Raw genomic sequence first — 25,117 nt, forward strand, 5'->3', positions numbered from 1 at the left:
ATTCTCAAATGTTAAATATGCAGTTAAAATTCTACCTTCTCCTGGTTTAGAATGCAATTAATCATGTAAGGGCACTTAAGAATAGTCCTTTCTGAAAGTTCCTCTGCAGCTGTTGTTTAACCACAGTCTTTAGCTGAGATCCTTTTTCAGAATGTCTTTAAATTTGTTTGAGATATATTTTAATAACCTTGGCTCTTAAATGAACTCATTATTCTGGAACATGCAATTAGACTTTTGACCATTTAATAGATTATCTGTCCTTTCTCTTAGCTGCATTCAGGATTTAGCTGGAAATCTGGTCATAAAGATTCATCTCTTGGCAAAGTCTTTTGCAGACCTCTCTTTCAAAGAGTCTCTTATCCTCTTGTGAAGGTTTTGTTTGTTTCTTCTGCTGTTGTTCCAAGTGCTCTTTATATGTCTTGTTAAAAAATCTCGTTCATATAAAAACCACAACAGGATGTTAGGACAATATACAAAACAATTTTCATTCCTGGAACAGAGAAATTTCGTCTAGCTTGATCCTTTTTCACTCATCATATGTGAAATATGAAATAATACAGAACAAGCATTCACAGAGACACAGAGAGAGGGTAAATTCCATAAAGAGCATCCTACCCAGCCCAGATAAAAAGCACCATACTTGCCAGCTCCTCTGCTCTCTGGAAGACTCTTGAACATCACACTTGGGTTCCAGAGAGGGGGTGGAGTTTTTTAAGTTTTAGAAAATAATCCTTGGCAAATTGAGTCTTAATTATTCGGATACAAAGATTCTGAATTGAGAATAAGATAATGGGTTATGAGCCTGGAGTAAAGGTAAATGTCAATGCACTGAGGCAGCAGTCCAAATTTGGGTGGGTGAGAGAAAGATTGATTGTGAGATAAGAGAATAAATTGGGTTGAAGGACACCTTTAAAGATCATTTACTCTAAGCCTCCTGCAATGAGCAGGGACATCTTTAACTCAGGTTGCTCGGAGTCCAGTCCAACTCGTCCTTGAATGCTTCCACAGATGGGGCATTTATAACATCTCTGGGCAACCTGGTCCAGTGTTTCACAACTCTCATTATGAAAAATTTCTTCCTTATAGCTGATGCAGCCTGCTGTGTCGGCCGGGGGAATAAGCACTACGTCTTCCCCGAGTGTCCTTGAGGAATCCGGCAGTCTCAGAGAGGCCAATCCTCATTGGAGACACCCAGGAGGAGCTCTGGAGCTGCCATGCAAACACCCACAACTACCAGTGCAATTGAGAGCACAGTCACACACACAGGCACACCAAAATTGTTGACCACTGATGAAGGAGCTGAGAGGGGTCTCCAGCATGGTTATGCACAGGTTTATTCCAGGAAGGGTCCAGGGATGAAAGACCAGGATAGTGGAGGGTCCAGGGGTTTTATAGGGGGATGAACAACCAATCAGGAGAGGGCCAGGGGGCGGAAAGGGCACAGACTGACAACCAATACACCAATAGGATGGGAGAGGGGAGGGACAAGGGAGAAGGGAACCAATGGGGCATCGAGAAACAGGGAACATTCTAAAACTTATACCTATTAAACAGGAAATATACATATTGACAGGGACATACAGAAAAGGGGGTGGAGGCCCAACGGGCCAACCAGCAATCATTGATCTACCTACGGAAACAAAGGCTTGTGGGAACTCGCCATGAGCTGGAGGGAGATGTTAAATCTTGGAGCCGGCCCACCATGAGTTCAAGGCTGCACTTGGGCCTTCTGGCTCTCTAACCACTCCAGTGGCGGCCACAACTGCTGCAACATATATCTAGTGTAAATTTATTCTCTTTCAATTTAAAGTCATTACCCCTTCTCTTAGTGCTACAGACCCTTGTAAAAAGCTCCTTTTCAGTTTCTTTATAAGCTGGAGTATTGAAAGGCCTGAATAAAGTGTTTAAAGAACTTTCTCCAAACTGAACAACACCAGCCCTCTTAGCCTTTCCTCATAGGAGAATTGTTCCAGTCCTCTGCACTGGCTCCATATCTTTCCTGTACTGAGGGCTATAGGACTGGATGCAGTACTCTGATGTAAATTCCAATATCATTTAATATTCTTATCTGAAATGTTCTGATCTGAAAAGTAAATTAAACCTCCTATCTGGAATTTTTACTAAATTGGTTGTAAATGCTGAGGAGAAAGGTATAATAAAAACAAACCTAAAGAAGTCAAATATTTTGAAGGAACATGTGTCTAAAGTGATATACATCTCAGTAAATAGAAATTGAAGCAAGTATATTGCAGAAAAAGTAAACCTGAGCTATTCAGAGAGTCCCAGAGTGAAGACTTAAGTTTAGAAGTTGTTGCTTGAATGTAAGTTTCTGATGTGATTCAGGTTAAAAAACCCAAATAAACAAAACAAAGCAAAAAAAGGTCTTAAAGTGCCTAAGAAGTCTGCTTATGTGACAAGAAAAATACACATCAATAAGAGACATCATTAACACAGATTAAGCCATGTTTTAAGTCTGTAAGAAAGTGGTATTGTATACCATATTTCAGAATTCATTTGGGTTGTTTGGTTTTTTTTTAATAGAAGGAACAACTACTGAGCACAAAAGTTGAGATACAGCATAAGCAAGTCTAGAATATTTAGTTCATGTATTAAAATTATTCCAGCTTCAGTGGAAATACAGTAGACTATGTCAGCTAATGATGGTGTACACTGTGTCTGAGAAAAAGTAAGCAATATGCAGCTAGCCTGATTATCCATGCTTTAAAGAGGAAAGTTGATATTCAAAGCTAAAAGATATAAGTCTGAGGTCTTTTAAAGAACTAAAACAGAGCTACGGAGATCAGCTTTGTAATGAAAACTGTCACTAGATCTACATTATAGTGTTATTCATCTTTCCAATGCATTATATATTTTTAAACATGCTATAATTATATCTACACTGCATATCTTATCATGTTTTAATTAGCATGATAGGTGGTTTATAATACAGTTGAAAATTTTTGTACCTTGGTAAGATCTAAAATGGTGTACTTGGCTGAGTGAACACAGGTTCAGCTGACAAGCAGAAAAGAATGTTTCTATGGTTATTATAGATAATTAGCTTTTTCAACCACTTCAACTTTTTCAGAAGACTTTTTGACTGATTTTACATAAAAGGCCTACATCCCTCATGTTTCCTATTGATGTGATTTTTTTTGTGGGTGTGATATATAGCTATTTGAATGTTCATTATCTATCCAGCTACCTCTTTGAATTTTTAGAGAAAACTGCAGTTTCCCTTGTCACTAAGAGGAGCTTTATATATTTGGGAATGAGAATGAATAATGCAGTGGTGTTCTCAATAAGAGTCTTAGAAACTATCCAGAGAGAAAAAAAACCTTTTAAGTTTTACTCTGAATGAGTAAAACAGGAAAGGATAGACATCAATAGCTGTAAACCCAGAAGAGTCAGACAAACTAAAGCAAATCAGCACAGTTCTAACTCCCTGACAGGTAAATCTGGGAGTTGTATGCCTTAATAAAATGAGGCATGGTAGGTTGGTAGAAGTGGGAAGCAGGAGAATAAAATGGTAGGTTGTTTTATATGCACCTGGACTTGAGGTCAGACTTTCACAGGAACACATTGTGAATAGGAAACACTACTGCTAGGTCTCTGAAATTTTGCTACTTTTAAAATATTCAGTTAATGATGTAAAATGTCTCTTTTGTTTGAGTTCTGGGCTAATAGTCCCAGAAAGTCAAGTAACTCGTACTTCTCTTAAAAAATACAAGGTTGACAGAGGTGGGTGGAAGTCATTTTTGGAGTTCATGAGCAGGTGTAGCTATCTGGAGGGTTCCACATGCCAAGTTTAAGGATGTATTTTAAAGCATGTCTTCCAGGTGAGAACTTTACTAATCATATGCTTAGAAATCCAGATCTTAATGCATCTATGCTTCTTAGAAAACAACACCATCTTTAAGTTAACTGTAACTATTCTTGATGAACAAAAACTCCATCAAAATTCTTTCTTATTCAAATGGGCAAAATATATTGTGCACAACAAATTAAACTAGAAACTGAACTACTAAGAAATAGGAACATACTCATAAATATCCCCCTGCACTGAGAACATTTTATTCCATTTTAAAAGCAGGCAGAACTTAAATATTGATATTACATTTCTCTATGAATTATCATGTAGAATATTTTCATAGTCTTCCGACTTTTCATGCAATTGCTGCATGCCAAAATAATAGAAGTATTTTCAGCACAAAAATTTCAATAGCCTTAGTATTTTGTGTGGAAATCAAGACCTGAGAAAAAAATTGTTGACTTGAACTACTGTAGATCACAGTCTGCTTGGAATAACTACAAGTAGGCTACAATATCAGACATTAGCCCTAGCCCTCATTTACTTTTTAGGAGTTCATCTGCTTCATATTAAATATTATGCCAGTATGGAGAATGTACCCTTTTTATTTTTTCATTGCTTACTTCTCTATCCTTTCATTGCAATTAGTACAGTCAAATGCCCTCGATGAACTGAAACTGTTGTGTTTCCATTTAATTCAGCTTCCTATCGTCTTAGGTGAGTGGTCTTTGTAAGGATTGGTGTCCTTACAACACACCTTCTGGTGAGGCATCACCTTGAGTCCTGGGTGCAGTTTTGGGCATCACAATATGAGATGGATATAAAGCTATTGGAGAGCATCCAAAGAAGGGCCACAAAGGGCTGAAGGCCTTGAAAGGAACCACATGAAGAGCAGCTGAGATCACTTGGTCTTTTCCGAAGAGACTGAGGGGAGACCTCATTGTCATCTTCAACATCCTCAGGAGGGGAAGAGGAGGGGTAGGTACCAATCTCTTCTCTGTGGTGACCAGTGACAGGACTCAAGCAAGTGGCATGAAGCTGAGTTGAGGAAGGTTTAGGTTGAGTATCAGGAGAAGGTTCTTCCCCCAGGGGGTGGTTGGGCACTGGAACAGGCTCCCCAGGGCAGTGGTCACAGCACCAAGCCTGACAGACCTCAGTAAGTGTTCGTACAATGTTCTCAGGCATGTGGTGTGATTTTTGGCATGGTTTTGCGCAGAGCCAGGACTTGGGCATGGTGATCTTTGTGGGTCCCTTCCAATTCAGTACATGCTATCATTCTGATTTATAGAGTCAGTGTAACTCATGTTTTTTCTTGGACTTTTACTGGCATTGGGAGACACCTGCACTGGGAGCAAAGTTAAAGGAACAGGCTAGATAAAATGATTTTCCTTTCACCCTAACTAATGCTATATAAACACACTTCCTAAAAGGCATTTTAAACAGCAGGTAATGTTTCTGGGTATCTGCTGAAGAGGATTAGAACAAGAAGTACTTCAGTTGTTATTATTGCTTTCTGTCAGTTATCTCTGAAAGTTCTTCTTTAATAAAAAATTGAGTCTTCTGAAAAGCAACAAGCTGTTCCCTTTTTGTTCACCTATGAATGTAAGTATTCTGAGCAATTTCCTGTAGCAGTACTTAACAAGTGGCTTCTTTTATTCTGTTATTTTACTACATGGTTGCTGATGTTTGGGATCTATGTGCACTAACCATTTCTCTTTCAGAGGTGACAATGGCAATAACATATAAAGTGCAATGAACAAAGCTTAAAATGGCATCATCTGTTGCTGAGACAGATACTGCTGTGTAATTCCAGTAACGCTCCTGTGATATAGGGACCTCCCATGATGCTACAAAAGTTCCTTTACTTGCTCACCTTTACTATAGGGATTAGAGCTGTGAGAAAAAAAAATATTACTTTTTTTGTCTATTTGAGTTTTTAGACTTAAGAGATTACCACTCTACTTTGACATGAAATAGAGACCTTCCCCAAATATTCTAGAAATGGCTGAACTCCTGCCTGCTAACAGCACGTACTGAATGGATTCCTTATTTTGCTTCACCTAAATAGCCAGAGATCTGCCGGGATGAACCACGCTTCTCACAGAGATATGATGGAACTCCGTTTATTCTATTGTCACACCCATAGTTATACTCTAATTCCCCAAGCACGCATAAATAAGCAAGCTCCATACTACTGGGTTACAGCTACTGTTCACGCAGCCTTTAATAGCAAGCGATTGGTTACAGATTAATATGCAAGCAACTAACTAACATAAGTTTTTCTCTTTCTATGGTCAGCATCCCCCTCCCCAACATCCTGTCGGCTTGCCACATCAGCATTGCTCTTCTCTTTTTTCCCTAGTCAAGGACAGTTCACTAATACAGCTTGGATTGTGCATGTATACATGTCCCTGTTCACTCAGCCGTTTCTCTACACACCTATGTGCTTTTGCTTGACCTAATGATTTATCTTTATCTCAAGTTTTCTTACTTTTGTGCTTCTGATTCTTTCCACCACTCCACTGGGGAAGAATGAACAACTAGGTGTTTGGTACTTAGCTGCTCACCAGGGTTAAAATATGTCACCACTGTATCCTTGAGAACAAAAGAAATTAAAAATGTGGATTTGACCAGAGAGAAGGATTTAAACTAGGCCGTGTAATTTCTTTGTTCACTAGTATAAATATTGCCTTACTTAGACTGTGAAAGGTATAGGATCTTTTATAGCCCGTATCTTGTTCTCTGGGACATTAGTTATTATGCCAGTAGAGATACTTTCTACAGAATACTGTTTCAAGTATCCTACATAGTTCAATAGTGCAATCTCCATCAAAGTATGTTTATATACATTTCCCATATACCTGTAGAAATTAGCAGATCTATCTCAACTCAATAAAACAATAAAAGAGAAAAATTATGGATAAGTCTGTGAACAATCTTAATGAGTGTTGAATTTTCTTGGGATTCAGTTTATTTTAGCAGTAGTAAGATTATTTTAATAAAAGGACTTTTCTGTGAAGTTAGAATGAAGTGTCTAACATGCCAAATCAATCCCTGCCAATATGAATGCTCTAGGAAAAGATAGTAATAAATTTGAGGAAGTTTATTCAAGGACAATTGGTCTACTGTGCAGGACCTGAGAAATTGCTGATATGGATTGTTGAGATGTCATAAACCATGTTACTTACAAGCACTGTTGTAGATTCAAAGGTTTTTATCCACTTTCAGAGAAGAGAAAAATGAAAATGTAGAAAGAAATTGAAAGCACAAAAATAATGACACCTATTCAACAAAAATAACTATATTTTATAACCCTTTATTCTCCTTTGAGCATTTAAACCAAACATGGGTATATTTTTCTCAGTAAATGACCCAAAATGCTTTTTACATATAAACAGAAACATATAGTTTAAAATTGCATGTGTATATGTTAAGTTTCTACAAGGTTTTCTTAAAGAGTATGGAATCAAATTGAAGTAGGTTTATTACTTTTTAAATCAAAGTTCTGCTTTTCATAGCTGAGAATGTTATATCATGTCATATTTTGTGTTCCCTAAGATGTCTGTTCCAAGCATGATTTAAATGTTAATGCAAAAGCTACAGCTGTAGTGTTTATAATTTTAAAATACAATTAAGAACCAATAGATGTGAAACTACAATAGCTTTTCTGGTTGCAGAAACTATTTAATTCAGAATCAAGTAAATGTGCCAAAATTGCTACTACATTTCCCTTCCCTTTTTCCATTTCCAAGCACATAAGTGGTATAAATTACATTTTTTTATGGATCAAGACTGAAAAAGTAACTGGTTATTTAAAAACAGAAAAAGTAAAAAAAAAAATTCTATTGCAATATATAGAACTCGTACAATGAGAATCCACAAGAGAAAGAATCTTGGCCTCATAGCAAGATGTCCCTGAACAACAAGGTTGTTTCCGCTTGAATTCAGTCATGACTCAGTGTTTAGTAAGGTTTAATTCTATTAATTGCATATATTTATTGCCATTTATTGTAACCTGTTAAACTTTTGTTTCATGATCATATTGTACACTAGAGACCTTAAATGATCTCAAAAGCCGTAAAGTATTGTAGTGAAACAGTACTTTTATTTACAAATCCATAATTTTAGATGTCACACCAATAAAAAAAAGTCAAGCATAGATTGAAAAAATAAAACCCTAACAGTGATAATAGAGAAGTGAAAAGAAAGGTTGATAGTTAAACCTCTGGGTTATTATCCTATGATTTCTTTTTCAATGGTAGTAGATTTAAAGTCTGTTTTCTCTGTGTATCAGTTCTTTAAATTAAATTAATTTTCATTCTTTGGGTAATAAACATTGTTTCTATATTTCAACTGGTTATTTTTTAAGTTCTCTTAATATTTTTGGCACTCATCTTTAAAATGATGTACATATGGCTAATATCTCTTTCCATAATATTAACCTAAACCTGCAGCAAATCACATTTGAATCTTCTCTTTCAGTTCCCTCTCTAGAAAAAGATTAGTGAAGGATTTTAGGATCCACCTTCAATGAGCTTCTATTTAAAGGATAAGGCTGGAGGAAAAAATCAGAAATTATTTTCTTTGTCACTTAAAAAACCAATGTGGTTAATATAAGCTACTCTTTTAGGCTTCTTTTCTAATTAAAAGAGAAACACTGCTGAATAAATTGTGTCAATGACTAACAAATATCTGACACAGTGGTTATAATCCTCCTCTGAAAAACTGACTTACTGACAATACAGAGATCCTTAAAGACTAGGCTTTAATTAAATAAAATGAATCAGTTAATCCCACACCAAATTAAATTAATAAATCACTGGTGGTCCACTAAGGAATTAAAATAGGAGGTGGAATTCAGCTCTCAAAAAGTAAAATTATCTGAGTAAATACAGGCTGATACAAACTAACAAACATCCTGAACTCCGTTTCTCTCATCAATTAGGTATCCAGGAACTATAATTAGCTGTCAGACATGTAGCTCACATGCAGGACTTTTATACATAGACATACACTTAGTCTCAAACTGAAGCTGAAGCTTATTCTAGGTCTATTCTTACTGTAACCTTAATTGGAAGATTCAAATTAACCTGTAAACTCCATTTAGATTTCATAGGCAACACAGCGGAGGGCAGGAAATGCAGAGAAGTGTGATTACTCCTCCAAATATTTCTCTATCCCTTGTTTCTTTAAAATCCAGCATTCTTATATTTGAATATTTGAAAGGAAATGAAACTACAAATTTCTACATGATTTTTATATGCCTTACCTGTAAAGTCACGAGGACACAAACACTGAAGCAAAGGTTGTTTTCTCAGTTGACTCATATCAATGCAAGTTGCTCCATCAGAACAATTATTTGGGTAAATTAAACATGCATTTTCAGCAAATTGGCAAAATTCTCCTGTCCATCCAGGTGCACAGAGGCACTAGATATAACAAACACACAAACAAACAAACAGAAAACCCAAAATGAAAATGCAATGTGAAAGTTTGTAGAATTTTCTTTGAGTCTCGTATTTTAATACCAAGTAAAAGTGTGGTAGAATGCAGAGTGTTGCATCCAGCTGAGACTATTATTCATGCCTGTATTTGCACATGGCAAAACAGTTGAGAGAGGCAGAACTCATCTACCATATCTGTTGAAAAATTGTGGGAAAAAGGGACACATGAGGTGGAGGAAATGGCGAGATAATTACTGGTTGTAAAGGATAAAAATGCCAGCAGAAACAGAAGAACTGAGTGTGTTAAAAGGATTTTAAAGGCCTAGAGATGAAGGAGAAATTGGGCAGTGATGCTAACAAAGCCTACAAGAGAAACAGTCACCAACCAGTAATCAGAAAATGTAGTACAGGGTTTCTGTTATACATGCACACCCTACCTTTTAAATAAAATAAATTAAAACGGTTTATTCAGAGGAAAGGGGAAGATGTGAAGCTTATATTAGCTTCTCAGAAGAGTCCTTTGAAACACATACAAATGCCCTGACCAAATATAATTAATAGTAGCTTCTCTTGAATCCCATTATGAGGGCAATAAAACAGTATAGCCAACAGTAGCATGCAAGTATTTTAGAACAGTGGAATGGTGTATCAGGTTCACAATACATAAACATTTTATGTGAGTGTCCTGGGTTGCCGTGTATTCTATTACCATCCTCATGAGCTGTTGAAACCAGCTGGGGCAGTGTTTCCTTGCCTCCTCCACCCAGACTATCTTGCTGTTAATGGCCCATCATTGTCCTGCCACACGACTCAGAGATAACTCCCTCCAGACTATCTTCTGTTAATGAGCCTAATCAACACTTGGCCTCATGACTCATTACCCCATTGTGAGATGCTCCACCCAGAGGGAGGAACCAAGCATCCCATTGTGTATATAATCTGGGACTCTGAACACCAGAGAGAACACCCTTCCCCCTGGATTTCCAGAGGACAGGAGCTACACAGCCACCATTGGACTGTCTGAGGAAGAGCAGACTCTTTTACTACAGGATCACTGCTTCAGAGGACTGCAGCCACCATTCTACCAGACTGCTACCACCACCCTGCCTAACAGGGTGTCAGGTTGTACCTTGACTCTGTCAGTTTGAACCAGTGTTTTCTTTTACTTTTTTTTCCTTTTCTTTAATTTCCATTAAATTGTTATTCTGACTTGGTGCCTCCCACTGGTTTGTTTTCAAACTAGTACAGTGAGTATGTGTACATGTGACCACCAAAAGCATTGTAGTGACTCATATAAGTAACAAGAAAGTTGCCAAAGAACAAGATCAGCATAAGGCACAGAAAATAGGCAGAATATATTGCTGAATACAGAAAAAAAATACTGTAAAGACACAAAAAGCCTCAAGGCAAGTAATACCAGGAGGAGAGTATTGTTTTTTGAAGGGCAGGGGGAGTTTTTTGTGGGGGACATAAAATATCACAAACCGTCAGATATGAAGAGGAAGGACAGAGACAGAAGACAAGCTCAATTCAATAATGACTTCTCTCATCAAAGAGCTCACAAGACAGATTACCTTGACCTTGGTTGTTAAGAACCACCAGGGATCACAGCTGTCAGCACTAACTCTTCGGCATCAGTTCCACAGCATTGTGTGATCACAGAGAATTTAGAATGTAAATGTTACAGAGTAGCAGTATGTAGGTGTACTGACAATTCCTAACCATCTTAAAAACTACTAGCATTAAGTATGCTGTTTGTGAATTAATGCATACAAGTTTGTTTTAAATTTTAAAACTGGCCTGACCTCTCAGTCTTCTAAACATTCCCATTACAGTGATCTCTGATTCCCTGACATACATATTTTGTAAAAATGAACAGTACTTAGGTGGTCAAGTGAAGGCTTTAAGAGAACTGCACTGATGAGAATCCCTTACTGTGAATGTCTGCATTCAACTATTGAAACAGCAGATAGCTAAAATAATTCCAAAGTGACCTAGGTATAAGAGGAGTATGATAGCCTACAGAATTAGTGCAACTTACCTTCCAAGGCCTGGAAGAACATAGTTCTCCAGCAGCTGTATACTCGTTTGTATTTTCTGCATTTTTATCCCTGCATCACTCTGTTGTGACAATACCCATTTATGTCCCTGCCATTTCCTGATTTCCTTCCCCTCAGTCTCCAGGAACACCTTTCACTGCTGTGTACTGCCCTTATCCTTGATGTTATGTTTGATTAAATTTGGCACTACTAGGTAAAAGGTAAAATCAAGAAGGCATGTTTTAGGTAACTGTATCTATGGCTTTGTCTATCTTTGTTAGTCAGTACACAGTGCTTATCCCAGACAAATGTATAGAAACATGATCTATCCTGTTTGTCAATATACTTTACATTCATAGGACTCCAGAATGATTTAGGTTAAGAGAGATCCTTGAGGGTCATATAGTCCTACTCCTTCTTCAGAGCAGGTCAAATTTTAAATGCAAGCTGCTTGCTCAGGATCTTGTCTACTTCAGGTCTGAATATCTTCAAGGATGACGATTCCACAGCCTTCCTGGGCAACTTTTTGCAGTGCTTAAGTACACTCCACTACATTATGAACCATTTCTTCTTAATACTTAGCCATAATTTCCTTTGTTGCAACTTCTGCCAGTTGCCTGTCACTCCAGTGCTGTGCACTTCTGAGAAAAATTTGGCTCTGTCCTGTTTATCATCACCCAATGAGGAGCTGAAGAAAAGAATTATATCCCCATTCAGCTTTCTATTTTCAAGGCTTAAAAAACACAGATCCTTCAGCCTTTCCTCATACGTCATATGCTGCAAAGTTTTCACAATGTTGATGGTGCTCTGCTAGACTTGTTACAATTTTGTCAGTCTTATTTTTTGTTCATTGAAGTTCTACACCTCACAGAGTACTCCACAGGTAGCCTATCAAGTGCTGTGCAGTAGGGACTGATGACTTCACTTGATCTGCTCTCTATGCTTTCACTAATGCAAGCCAGTACTAGATGAAGTTACCTACACTTTATCGTGATCTGGTTAGATTGGCCCACTCCTTCATCTTCCACAGATGTATCCTGTCAAGCCCTTTGCCTATGTTGTTCCTGGTTTGGAATTTCTCTTTCATTGATAGTATTTCATTCCTCTAAATTTTGCCACTTGGTGCGGGACTTGGGAAATTTGAAAGCAGGTATTGTAAATAAAAACCAGAGCAAAGACACCGAATGTCATCCGCCTCATTCAGCAGTGGGCATACATTTTCCTTTGTCTCATTTTTTTCTGCCGCTGTACCTATACAAATGGGATTTATAAGATAGTTTCTCCTTTATGATTATTTTTCATGAGGACATGTTTGGAAATTCTCCTTGACTAGACTCAACCTTTTATCTGCCCAGTCACTAAACATTACTATTTATTGGTAAAAACTGTTTAGCCAGTATTTTCTTTCTTTACATATCTTAAGTCTATTCTGCAAGAAAGAACTTCAAATAAGTTCACTGAAGTGTAACCCTATTTACAGTGGATACATGTTAACTTAAAAAAAATGTTCTCAGAGATGGAATTGTGACTGTAGTTGTGAAAACTACATTTAATTTTCATCTAGCAAAGTCACTTTTCTGCACCTTGGATGAAATGTATTGCTGGCAAAACAGCATTCAGGAACTGAATCACTATTTCCAGACTATGCCTGAATCATTTTGAGGATAATTGAAGGACAAGTCTTAGGGATGCTTAAGCCAGCACTTTCCACAAAAATTAAGCAATTTTTTAAAGCTTAATTGTAATAATCTCCGAGCATACTGGTACAATAACCTTTCTTTTTTTTTCTTCCCGGTTTTCAATTGCCTGGTAAGAGGGCTTGCAAAATGAAGATGTTCATGTGTTAGGCTGCTTTGCCCCTGTTAAAGTACATGGAGAAAATTCAAACTCAACCCAAAATTTTGTCATTAAACTAGGTATGAATGCTTTCAATTTTTGATTTATCTTACATTATTCTGTTGTGTTGTTTATTCCTATGCTCAGATTTTCTTCTTTTCCCACCCCTCCCTGCTGCCCCCCATTCCATAAATACAATCTGAGTTATATGTACATCCTCACAGGTGTTTATATTTTCAAATTTTTCTATAGGTGTTTTTGGCATTAGGAACTGGAGTGACTGGTTTATGAGAAAAAGGCTTCAAGAACCCAGAAGATGCTGTTTGGCCAAATGACAAAAAAGAAATAGTATTTATTTTTTTCTGCACTGATGGAGCTCTGAAAATTGTTTAAATGAAGAAAATAAAATTCTGCTTACATATTTTTGTATGTAAAGTGCATTCCTAACTGAAATTCTAGAAGTCACTCACACTGGAAAAATAATAACTGCAAGAAATATATAGAGATTTAGCTCATAGCTAACAAACGTGTAGCTTCTTAGTGGATTGAGGAACTTATTTGGGGAGTACATTTTACTCACTTCCTTATTCGAATTGATAGGTCTTAAAACTTACAATATTAATCTTTAACCTAAAATACACCCGGGCACATAATTGACTTTTAATTTTAAAAGACAAAATTAACTGGTCCTAACTTACTGTATCTGCCAAATTTACAGACGACACCAGGCTGAGCAGTGCAGCTGACACGCCTGAAGTATGGGATGCCATCCAGGAGGACCTGAACAAGCTTGAGAAGTGGGTCCCTGGGAACGCACAACAAGGTTCATCAAGGTCAAATGAAAGGTCCTACACATCGGCTGGGGGAATCCTGGTACCAAGTGGGCTGGGGGAAAGGGACTGACTGTTACAGCGGGGATACTGTAACACGCATATATCAAACCAGGAGTCCCGTAGAAAAGAAATATATATGTGGACAGATAGATTCTTGGTAGATGTTTCAGAGATGTTTATTTCTCCAGCTGCATGGCCGGGGCTCTGCCGAGGAACTCCTCCAGTCACGGGACCCAAGGGTCCTTCCCACGCAGGGGAACACAAACCAACCAATGGGAACGAGGCTGAGCAGGGGCAGGGAAACCCCGTGTCTCCCCCCCAGGGCCCCTCTCCCAGGGCTCCATGGCAGGGGGGGAGACCCCAACATCTCACCCGTTTTATTTTAATAAAAGGAGAATGAAAACAACTGGATAAACATAACAAGAACAGTTTCAAGACAAAACAAGCCACCCTCCTGAGTCTTTAAATGTCCAAACAGATTCTGTGGAACATCTTAGGGCTGACAGAAGGGAGATAGAACTCTCCGGGCATGTTTTGTGGGGAAACTGAGGCAGGAGAGGGTTTAATTTCTTCCCTCCCCCTTTTCATCCCCCCCTCGGTACCAGAGAGGAATTGTAGGGAAATGGAATTGTATAGGGAAGCCATGGGGTGAAAAACGGATTAGGAATAAACTGGGGATAGGGTAAACTTAGGAAAGGGTTCATATTGGGTATAGGGTAAAAAGGGAAAGTAGGCTGTGGGTAGGGAAATTGCAGGGATGGATATTGTTTATAATTTTGTGCATAACGGCTGCCTTTGATGGGAATACCTCTAGGCCCACTAATATTTGTTGCTTGTAAACCTTTCTTTCCTTGCACTATATCAAATTGTATAACTTCTCCATCTCCTACACTTTGCAGGTAATTTTTAGGGTTATTCCTTTTAATAGCAGTTCTATGGATGAATAGATCTTCCCCTGTATCATCTCGTGTTATAAATCCATAGTTGTTTTTTACATTGTACCATTTCACAGTTCTTGTGATTTTCGTTGCTATAACTTCTCCTATCACGTGCTTGTGTGTTTGTTGTGGCTGCCGGTCCCGCGTGGCCGCAGCCTCGCCGACTCCGGCGTCTCGGCTGGGCCCCCGCATTGCGGCTGCTCCGCGCTCTCCGAGCGGCGCTGCTCCGGCGCGTGTCTGGGCTCTGCACGGCCCCGCGCTGCCATCGCTGCTGGCTCCGCACCCTGTGAGCGGTTCCGCTCCGCAAACTCCACGCTGCTTTGAGAGGGGCCCCGTTCCGGCTCGGCGCTGCGCTGCGTGGCTTCTCGTGTCGCTGTGGAAACCGCTGCTTCTCCCTCTGCAGGGCTCTCCGAGCCAGTCTCTCAGAGCGATCTTCCACGCTGATGCCTGGTTCCTGGCTGCTCGTGACCCACAACACTCGCGGCGCCTGCGGCATCACTCCCTCACTCGCGGCCGCGTGGCCAGGGACCCCGAGACAGGGATGGGGTCCGCCATAAGGCGCGCGCTCCCGAGGGGGCCGGGCACATCCAGCACAGGCACCTTCGCTGGCATGGCTGCAGTCACACGCCGCAGGGATGGCAGCCGCGCGATCTTGGCCACGGGATAAGCATGATTTTCTGCTTTAGGGGTAATGGGACCATACAAATGCTCCTCAAGAGCTTCACTGATTATAAGGTATGCACGGAAAGCTTCTCTCGCTAGTCCATGTTCTGTTTGATCCCTTACCTTATCCCAGATCTTGTCCCAGAAACACCCGTGACAAGTTCCAGGCGGTTCAATATCAAAAAGTAAGTCTCGAAAAATATAGAAGAACCTTTTGAAAAGCCAGATGAAGAAATGTTCTAGATCTCCCGGTTCCAATACTTTTTTGTTTTGTTCAAGGATTCCTTTTACTTCTAGATACATTTTTTTTCTGTGGCTCAGAGAGCCCCATTTCCCACGATTCTTCCATAGTCCAGAGAGAATATCCAAACCAAGATGAGAAGAGAGAGGTCTAGAGTGGTTTTTTACTCACGAATTTTCCTCAGGGATTGGTGTTGTGGCCGCATTCCTCCACCAACTGACAACAGCCTGGTAGAGAGGGTCGGAGATAGTGGAGGATGAAAAGCTGAACCTGAGCTGGCAGTGTGTGCTTGCAGCCCAGAAAGCCAATATTATCCTGGGCTGCATCATAAGCAGAATGACCAGCATGTCAAGGGAGGTGATTCTGCGCCTCTACTCTGCTCTGGTGACACTCCACTTGGAGTGCTGCATCTGGCTCTGGGATTATCATTACAAGAAAGACATTGACCTATAGGAGTGGGTCCTGAGGAGGGCCACAGAGGACTGGAGCAGCTTTCCTACAAAGACAGGCTGAGAGAGTTTGGGTTGTTCAACGTGGAGCAAAAAAGACTCTGGGGAGATCTCCCTGTGACATTTCATTAAAGAGGGCTGTGGAAAGATGGCTGGCTGTAAAATTAGAGGAAACTGTGAAGTTATATCCACATCCTAACAGAAGTTCGGTGTGGAAATTACAGGGTAAAATACAGTTGTTGCTCCATGGATAGAATGCAGTTGACATGCTCAAAATTTTACTCCAATCGGTGACAAAGGTATGTATGACTAGGGTCACTCAAGCTCCACCTAAACATAGAGGAATAGTATAAAACTAAGTAGAGAAAGGGGGAAATGTTAGGGAAGACTCCATTCTGACTGCTGGGATCAGTTGACAGGCTGAACCTGTCTTCTCCCCTGTAGGGGTGTCTATTGGGTAAGAACTGTACTCTATCTGGGCTGAATATTTTTATTGGGGATCTTAGCTTGTCTGCGTATTGCTTTGAATATGTTTTTGCAGTCAGATACTACCACTGATGATCCTTGAAACTCAACCTTTCACAATTTTATATTAATAAAAAATGTTATTCTGTGATCTGTTGGTATGAGTCCTTCACAGGTGCTGGCAGTCACCAGCAAAGGGGAACATACTCAGATACAGTGGAAGACCCAGTGAGGGATCATAAAGTGGGAAGACTCACTGAGGGATCTCCCTTATGGTATTGGTGTGTGTCCCTGAATGAGTCAGTCAAGCCATTCTCTGATCTAGCAGGACAGCTCAGTGAAGGATACCCATAATGGGACACTGACAGACAGGTTGGGCACAAGGGTCTCAGCTTTCCTGGGGTGCTGACAGACAAACAATAAGGGCTGAGTAAATCTCCCCACACCAAGGGTTGAGGAAATCTCCCCTTTTAACATGACAAGGGCTTATAAGAAGGATTGGGACAAAACTTTTAGCAGGTTATATAGCAATAGAAGGGATAATGTTTTTAAAGTAAAAGAGGATAGATTCAGATTAGATAGGAGGAAGAAATGTGTCACAATGAGAATTGTGAAACACTGGAGTAAGTTGCCCAGAGAGGTGGTAGATGCCTCACCTCTGGAAACACTGAAGGTCAGGCTGAATGGGACTCTGAGTAATCTGATGTACTGGAAGATGTCCCTGCTCACTGATGGGGAATTGTACTAAACGACCTTTAAAGGTCACTTTAAACCCAAACCATTCTACGATACTATGATCTCTGATATGATATGCTCCTTCATATGAAACCCTGATTTCAGGTAAAACAGTTATGGGTGTTGGCAGAAATATGTCATGGCTTGAATTAATTAATTACTTTTAATAAATATTATATTCTTTCATTTGTCAGGTGAACATATAGTAAAAGAGAAACTAGAATACTATCCATGCACATCTCGTATAGATGGGGGAAGATGAAGTTATCTTTTGTGTAGTTTGAGCAGGTGCCATCTCTCTTAACATATGACTTCATAAAATAATGAAAAATTTTAAATATTTAATTATAAATTAAAAAGGCAAATTAAGAATGTTCATTTTTGAGTTTTTGGTAGTAGATGACGAAAGGGCAAATACTGAAGAATGAAAAATAATCATCAAGAAGCTCAAGCTAGAAATTTACTGTACAGTATGGGAAACAGCTGCCAAAGACACCACAAAATTTATACAGCAAATGGAGAATGTGTGTCTGATCTTACTGGAATTAATAAACAGGTAAAAAAATTATTATAATTTTTAATATAAAACATATAAGTGATGTGCTTCAGAAATACAGTGTTGAGTTGGCTGAGTGAAATTTTATGGACTCTTTCTACAAACATTCTCCTCATCTCAAGGGGCCAGTCCCTTATTAGATAGGGAAGTCAGTAAAAAAGAAATTTGGGGAATTTCTGTATCTTTGAAAAGTGGTTTAAACCTGAGTGCAGGCTTGATTTTAACTTCTCAGAAGTTGCATTTAAAAATAAACCAGAACATTTCTGTTGGTTATATCTGGTCTGTTTTGCTGTTCATTTATGTTTAATTATATGCTATTCTACTATATAAATTCAGATCCATTGCATAAAGATATATGAAATTATTACATGATTAAAGTTTTATTTAAATATTTTTCATTACATTTGCTCTTCAAAAGAAGGATATTTAGTTTATTACCTGAAGATTTCTACTGTTTATTAACTTCTGTACAGCTCAGAGATAATTAGCAGCACATATGAAAGCACTAGGGTGCTTTGATGCTGTTTATTTCAATAGAATAAGAAATGCTGGAAAATACATTTTGATAAAGTCCAAATTAAATACTGAAGGGGGAAAAACCTGTTTAGGACGTTTTAAAATTTATGTGAACTCTTCTGCAAAATTACTGTTGCTGTGTGAAAGAAAATTGACTAATTAACTTGTGCAAAACTAGCCGCTAATGGAAGCATCTGACTTTGAACTACTGCTGTTTTGAACACCCAGCTGGAAGAACAAATACAGGAGAGACATCAATAGAATTAATCATAGTGGCAAAGTGGCTTCACAGAGATGAGACTATAATGTTCTCATATGGTCCATGGGGACAAACAGTAGGAGAGACCATAGGTTTTTTTTAAAAAGGAAAATGGAAATAATCTATTTAATATGTATACATAAGTATAAAAGTTGCATCTGAGAGCAGTAGATTTTGCAGTGCCAATTTTCATTGCTTCTAGCATTGGTAGTATATCTGTTATAAATATTTATAATAATTTTATCACTCTAACCAACTGCTTTAATATATAATATGCCATATATATTAAATTTTATATATATATATATTTATTTGTTTCCTTACGCCTTTTTTATACTCAGAAAACAAATGGTGATCGATACAGCACAGAAGGCTTTAAAAAAGCCCTAGTGCATTTTTTTAAAAGAACTGAATTTGTTAAACAAGTTGTTTTCTCTCAGCTATATTGCCTTTCAGTTCTGGATACGTGACCTAGAAGTTATTTCTTCTCTCACACAATAAATACAAATGGCTTCTCTAAGAATAAGTTGGAGGCCTTCTTAGGGCTATGAGATCTAAGCAGTATGACATAGCTCCATTTTGGAGATTATTGCTAATTCTGCGTAGAGATGCTTTGCTTCTGGGTTATAAATTCAGCCAGATTTCTAGGGATAAAGTGTTATCAAAAATCGTTAGGACTGAAAGTGGATCCTCAGGGAAGAGCTTACCAAGAGGACCAGAGCAGCAGACTTTCCACAAAGGTTTTTCAGGGAGGCCTGTGAGGCTTGGCACTGCTCACTGCTCTTCTGCAAAGGTGCAAATTGATTCCCAGCCTGACAGCTGGCTGATGGGCCTGGTTCTGCACCCATAAAGGCAAACTCATCTGGAAGGGATGAGACTTGGACCTCTGTCTGCCTGATTGTAATTTCTGTACAAGTTCTGCTGAATGATGACCACATACCAGCTTGACACGGGGAAAAATCACAGGACAAAGAGAGGTTCCCTCCTCTCTCCTCCTTCCCACATCACCCCAGAAGGAATATATTAACTTCGGTGAAGACCATTTTCTGTGTTAGTATACAAGTCTCCTGCTTTGCTAGAGAACACAGTAGTCTTTGGGCAGAATATGTTTGCTGGGCTTTTTAACTTCAACAGTGTGCCCCATGGTGTTACTGATTATTAATGTATATTCATAATTTTACTTTATCAACCATAAGTCCTCTTGGTACACACTTTGTTGTTGAAATATCTCAGATCCACAATAAAGTTCCAAATGTAAAAGTCATAACTTTGTTATATGGATGTGAGAAAAAGACCAAAAGAGTACAACATTAACAACCACAGAGCCATCTGGAGGGCAAGGTTTTAGATACCAATCTTTTCTATTATATTAATTTTTCTCTCCTCTTACAGTGAATCATACTATTAGATAAACAATATTAAGCATGCATCCATATAAGAAAGCAAAATTCTGGTGACTGGGGAACAATTTCCTGAAGTGAATGCATCTGTGTACCTATTCTCATTAATTAGTGTTCCCCAGGCAAATTACTTGTCGAAGTTAAAACCATCACTTCTTTTTGCTTAGCTTCACTCTCCCTTAACAGCATGATCTACTTCCACTGCACTGTAGGAACCCTAGTCAGAAATCAGCAGCATTTCCTGTTGCTCTTTTTGAAGGCACCAGGACATCCATTGGCAATGATTCCAACATAAAATTTCACATACAAGTGTCAGTACAGCTTCTCAGAGAAATTTCAAATATTTTCTTTGAATGACCAACAGTAGGTGTAGTGGTAAAACCCAGAATGATAACAGAGATTTTTTTCTCTTTCTTTAATGCTGCTCTAGTGTGTATTTGCTTGCCAACACAGCTCTGCTGCTCAGGCAGTATGTATAATTTGTTTAGACCTTGTCTCAAGTGTAGTGCTGACAAATGGAAATGGACCTTACAATGACATTGCTTTCCCTTCATCTTTCAGCTTCAGTTTTTGTGTCTACATAATTCAATTTCTTTGTTAGCTGTAAGCACACAGCCTTGCATGAATCAGTGGTTTGTCAGGATGATGGGAGAAAGGCATGTTGACAAAATAGACTTGGAATCACTATGCAGACCATATAAGTTTAAAGATAGTTGTTTGTAGCATAATAAGGAGCTGTTAGGTGAAAAAAAAAAAAAAAAAAAAAAGATGAATGAGCATTTTTACACCCTGCAAGCATTTTTAATCTGCATGCCCTTCCATAGGAAGTGTATGGCAGATCACAAATGGGAGAGTGTGTAGCAACAACTGTAGAGCTGCACTTTCTTGTCCCTCAAATGCACTTCTGTAGGTAATCATAACTGCCCTGTAAATTCTGCATTTTTATACAATTTAGTGGTTTCTCCCTAGAAAGTAAAGACAGCTAGTATGCCAAAGACTTGACAGTTTTCATACCTCAGCTTTCCCACTATTGTGTTTTCAAAACTGTGCTCATTTCCAGGCTTCCAAATTACAGTTCTGTTATTCTCAGAATTTGCACTGGATTAGTTTAATATGTTTTTTCAGTATCTCGGTTTTGTTTGGTTGGTTTTGATTTTGAGGGCTTTTTTTCAGTTTAATACTAATGATTCAGGAAGAAATAGGGGATCTTAAGCAGAGATTATACTTTTTGCCATTATCTAAGATACTTGCTGTGGATAAATAGATAGTAAGGTGCTTGATCCACCCTTGGGACCTAGAGGAAAGCTTCACATCAACAAGTGATTTCTCGTTTGTATGCTCTCTTTGTCGGTTTTTACTGCACAGCCTTGTGTCAGAGGCTTTACTGGCGCCATTCTAAATCACTGGTAGAACTCTACACAAACCACTCCATACCCTGAGGCCGTTAGCACGTGGCAGTAGTATGATAAGCATGAAACAAACAACAGCTCTTTCTTCCCTGTCACTTGCCTTTTGGGCATTGCTCATCTTTTCCCTGTCTTCAGGTAAAGATAAGGAAAACAGATACCTACAGCCATAAAGTGTTTAAGATAATCAGATTAAAAACAATGAGAAAATACTATCAGCTGCAAAACAAGAACACTGACTTTTCACTTATAAAATCCATTTAAGAAAAAGTTGCCATGAGAATTGAAAAATCAATTGAAAAGTGTGTCTGTGGGCAGATTTTTTAAAAATCTTTTTAAGAAGCAGGTTATCATATTGTCATAATAATGTAGCTAAATATTTTTATTGAATAAAACTCTGCTGAAATCTGAAATTGGTTCACACGTCAGTAATTGTATAAGTATGGTTTATGTTTAAACTGTTTTAATTTAATTGTTTTCTTAAAACAGTGCCTCCTGTCTTCTAAGTAGGTGGAGTTGTTATTATAAATTTGACAAACCAGTACAACATTAATAAAAACACTTTCCTATGGTATGGATATAAAAAAAAAGTGCTGTTATATTTTCTTCAGAATTTTAACAGTGACTATATTTACTTATAGAAGTGGTTCCAACATTGCAGCTGCAAGGCAGGAGAAATTCAACAGCACTCTTATTGCAATAATTGATAAATCAATAGTAAGGAAGAGAATTTTTCATATCAGTATTTTTTGAGAGAGGAAGGTCTGTTCATGTTCAAGAGTTGTGTTTGTCACCTGTTAAAATTATATGTCCAAGATGTAATGTTTTCAGCAAAGCTCTCGATATTGTCTCTCACAGGATCCTTCTGGACCAAACATTAATAACCAGGTTACATTATGGGCAAGCAACTGGCTCACAGCTCAGGCACAAAGGGTTACAGTGAATGGGGTGACACCACACTGGTGACCTGTCCCTGGTGGGGTTCCACAGGGCTCCATCCTCTGCCCTGTGCTCTTCAACATCTTCATTAACAACTTGGACAAAGAACTTTAAGGAATATGATGTAAGTTTACTGATGTCACTAAGCTGGGGGGAGCTTTACACTCCCTCAAGGACAGAGAGGCCCTGCAGAGAGACCTTGACAAATTAGAGGGATGGGCAATCACTAGGTATATGGAGTTTAACAAGGAAAAGTGCCAGATTCTGCACCTTGCTTAACATTTTCAGGAGCAATTTAGAGAGTTAAAACAAGCAGATTTAATATTTTTTTCCCAAACTATCAGTTGCAATGAACGTCACCACACTACAGTTTCATCATCAAAGTTTTAAGTTTGTATTAATTTTAAACTTTATGTGGAGGTAAGTAACTTGATTCTGGTTAAAATAATGGCAACAGATGATCTTAATTTAAGCAATGTATTTTTAAAGGCTGCGACACAGCTGTGATTATCATCTTTGTGGGTAATGACACTCACCGCAATTAGTTATATATTCTTTTTACTATAAAAATACCCTTCAGTTATCTTACTTGATATAGTACTAAACACGGTCTCAGTAGAAAAGTAATAAAAAAATCCATATTACCCAAGTGAATTGCCCTTGTGTTATCGATTAAAATAAATAAAACCTATAAAAGTGTGCCACTCTTGTCTCTTAGAATAATGCATGCATTTCAAGTTCTGCTTGTCTGAAGCTTTTATAATTTGGAACACTGAATTAGTTTAACATGTATTAAATTACTTACAGTGAATCCTCCAATTATATTAAGACACAATCCTTCATTCAGACAGTTGATGCTGAGCAGCCTGCAGTAGTCAATTACTTCCTCACAGTTCTTTCCAGTGAATCCTGGCATGCAGCTGCAAATACACCAGTGTATTTTAGAGAACTTGCATTTTAAAAGTTAATTGTATTTAATTATGTTCCATAATTCTATTAAATAATGTTCTTGCAGTAGCAAAACAGATCTCTTATGTTATTTAAAATACTCAGAACATGTTTTCAAGAAATTAAAAATCCATTGCATTTTTCTGGATAATTTTGCTTTTTCATAAAATAATTTCTTTCCTCGATTAAAGTATTTTCACACCAATATTTCATATAATATTGCAGAAAAAAGACCAAACACCCTAGAATAAGGTAATATTTAATAAACACTTATAGACAAGGTAACAAGGTTTTGAAAAACTATTAGAAAGGATAGGCCAACTAAATCATAAGAGAGGAAAAAAATAATAAATATGTGGTAAGTGAGAAATAAACATCAATCATTGCTAATGATTAAAGAGTAGTAAATGATGACATGCTTAACTATGTAAGGAACAATGTAGAGAACAATGCAGAGTTGTTTTTGTGCTAGCTTAATTGTAATTTAGTGTTTTCTTTAATGAAGAAAACTAGCATTCAATTTTTGTGACTGTTTGCTAGTTCCATGTGATGCCAATAGAGCGATGGATAACTCATGTATAGTAAAAGGAACTGCAGAAATTTCTTCTGATTCATGTCAGCACTTAGTAGGAGAAAATCCTTTCCTGATGTTTCTCTACCATGTTTAAAAAAAATCTCATATACACAAATAAAAAAGATGAGATTCAAATGGATAGTAAAGAAGTCTTATTCAAAAGCAATAATGGAACAATGTAGAAAAATATTTGAATATTTGTATCTTGATAAATAGATAATCCTTGTCAAACTATCTCACCATGTTCTTACAGAAATAGCATGTTCCTCTGTCTAAAGGCTATTTCTGGTATTATGGAAAGAAAAGATTTAGGAAGAGAAAGGAAATGGCCAATTAGCTGAAAATTTGTGTTTGTGAAGGAATCAAGAAGTAATAGAAGGGAATTTCTTTAGCTGTTTCTAAGGGGTAGTTTTTCAAATTATTCAGTCCAGAAGTTGGAAATGATGAAGATTATACAGAATTGCTTCTGGTTTTCCTACGTTCTTGCTCCTAATAGATATGAGATCCAGAGTGTTGCATATGTTTTCTCATTTAAAGAAAAAAACTATCCAACCCCTGGTTTCAAAATGCATGAAGCTCCTCACAGTTAAGCAGCATACTACAGTAAAGGATATATTTTCAATAGCAACTACTTAGGCAACAACTTTCAATAGAAAGCATCTGAGTTAGCCACACTTTCTAAATCAGTTAAAGATGTCTATCAGTGGGTATGGCTCTGAGTCCGAGGAATGCACAGACACATGTAGCATGTCCAGAAGCTTAAGTCACTTATTACCTTAGTTAAGTGTTAAACTGGTTGGATTTAATCAGAAATCCCTGGAAACCAACCACAATTCGTGCAAAGGACCATTTGGACAGAGGTAGATGGATATGGGAAAACCTTCTGTAAATGGTTATATGCTTTGAGGCTGGTATAGACACAATCACATGAGGACACTCTATGCAAGTAGCAATGGACCACATAATCCTCACCCTCCTCTTGAAAAAGGTGCTGCATGCAATTATATTTCTACCATTTCAAGTACTTGGCTTCAAGATTCTTGCAAAGTCTATCCTTAAAAAATT

The 25,117-nt window shown here is 38.0% G+C and overlaps 1 protein-coding gene across 1 annotated transcript in view; it reads right to left on the reverse strand.

Moving 5' to 3' along the window:
• The window catches only part of EYS (eyes shut homolog), an 854,603-nt gene that overhangs the window by 688,727 nt on the left and 140,759 nt on the right, over nt 1-25,117 (reverse strand). Inside the window, exons 6-7 of the mRNA XM_042016808.1 lie at nt 23,336-23,450; nt 9,081-9,240 (exon numbers count right to left, since the gene is read on the reverse strand). Coding sequence (XP_041872742.1) covers nt 9,081-9,240; nt 23,336-23,450 — 275 coding nt within the window. The remainder of the gene's footprint in view (nt 1-9,080; nt 9,241-23,335; nt 23,451-25,117) is intronic.

This window comes from Corvus kubaryi, unplaced genomic scaffold (genome assembly GCF_017639235.1).
Source record: "Corvus kubaryi isolate FWS band 111438036 unplaced genomic scaffold, C.kubaryi_AGA036_p1.0 split3-73, whole genome shotgun sequence".
Classification (NCBI taxonomy): Eukaryota; Metazoa; Chordata; class Aves; order Passeriformes; family Corvidae; genus Corvus; species Corvus kubaryi.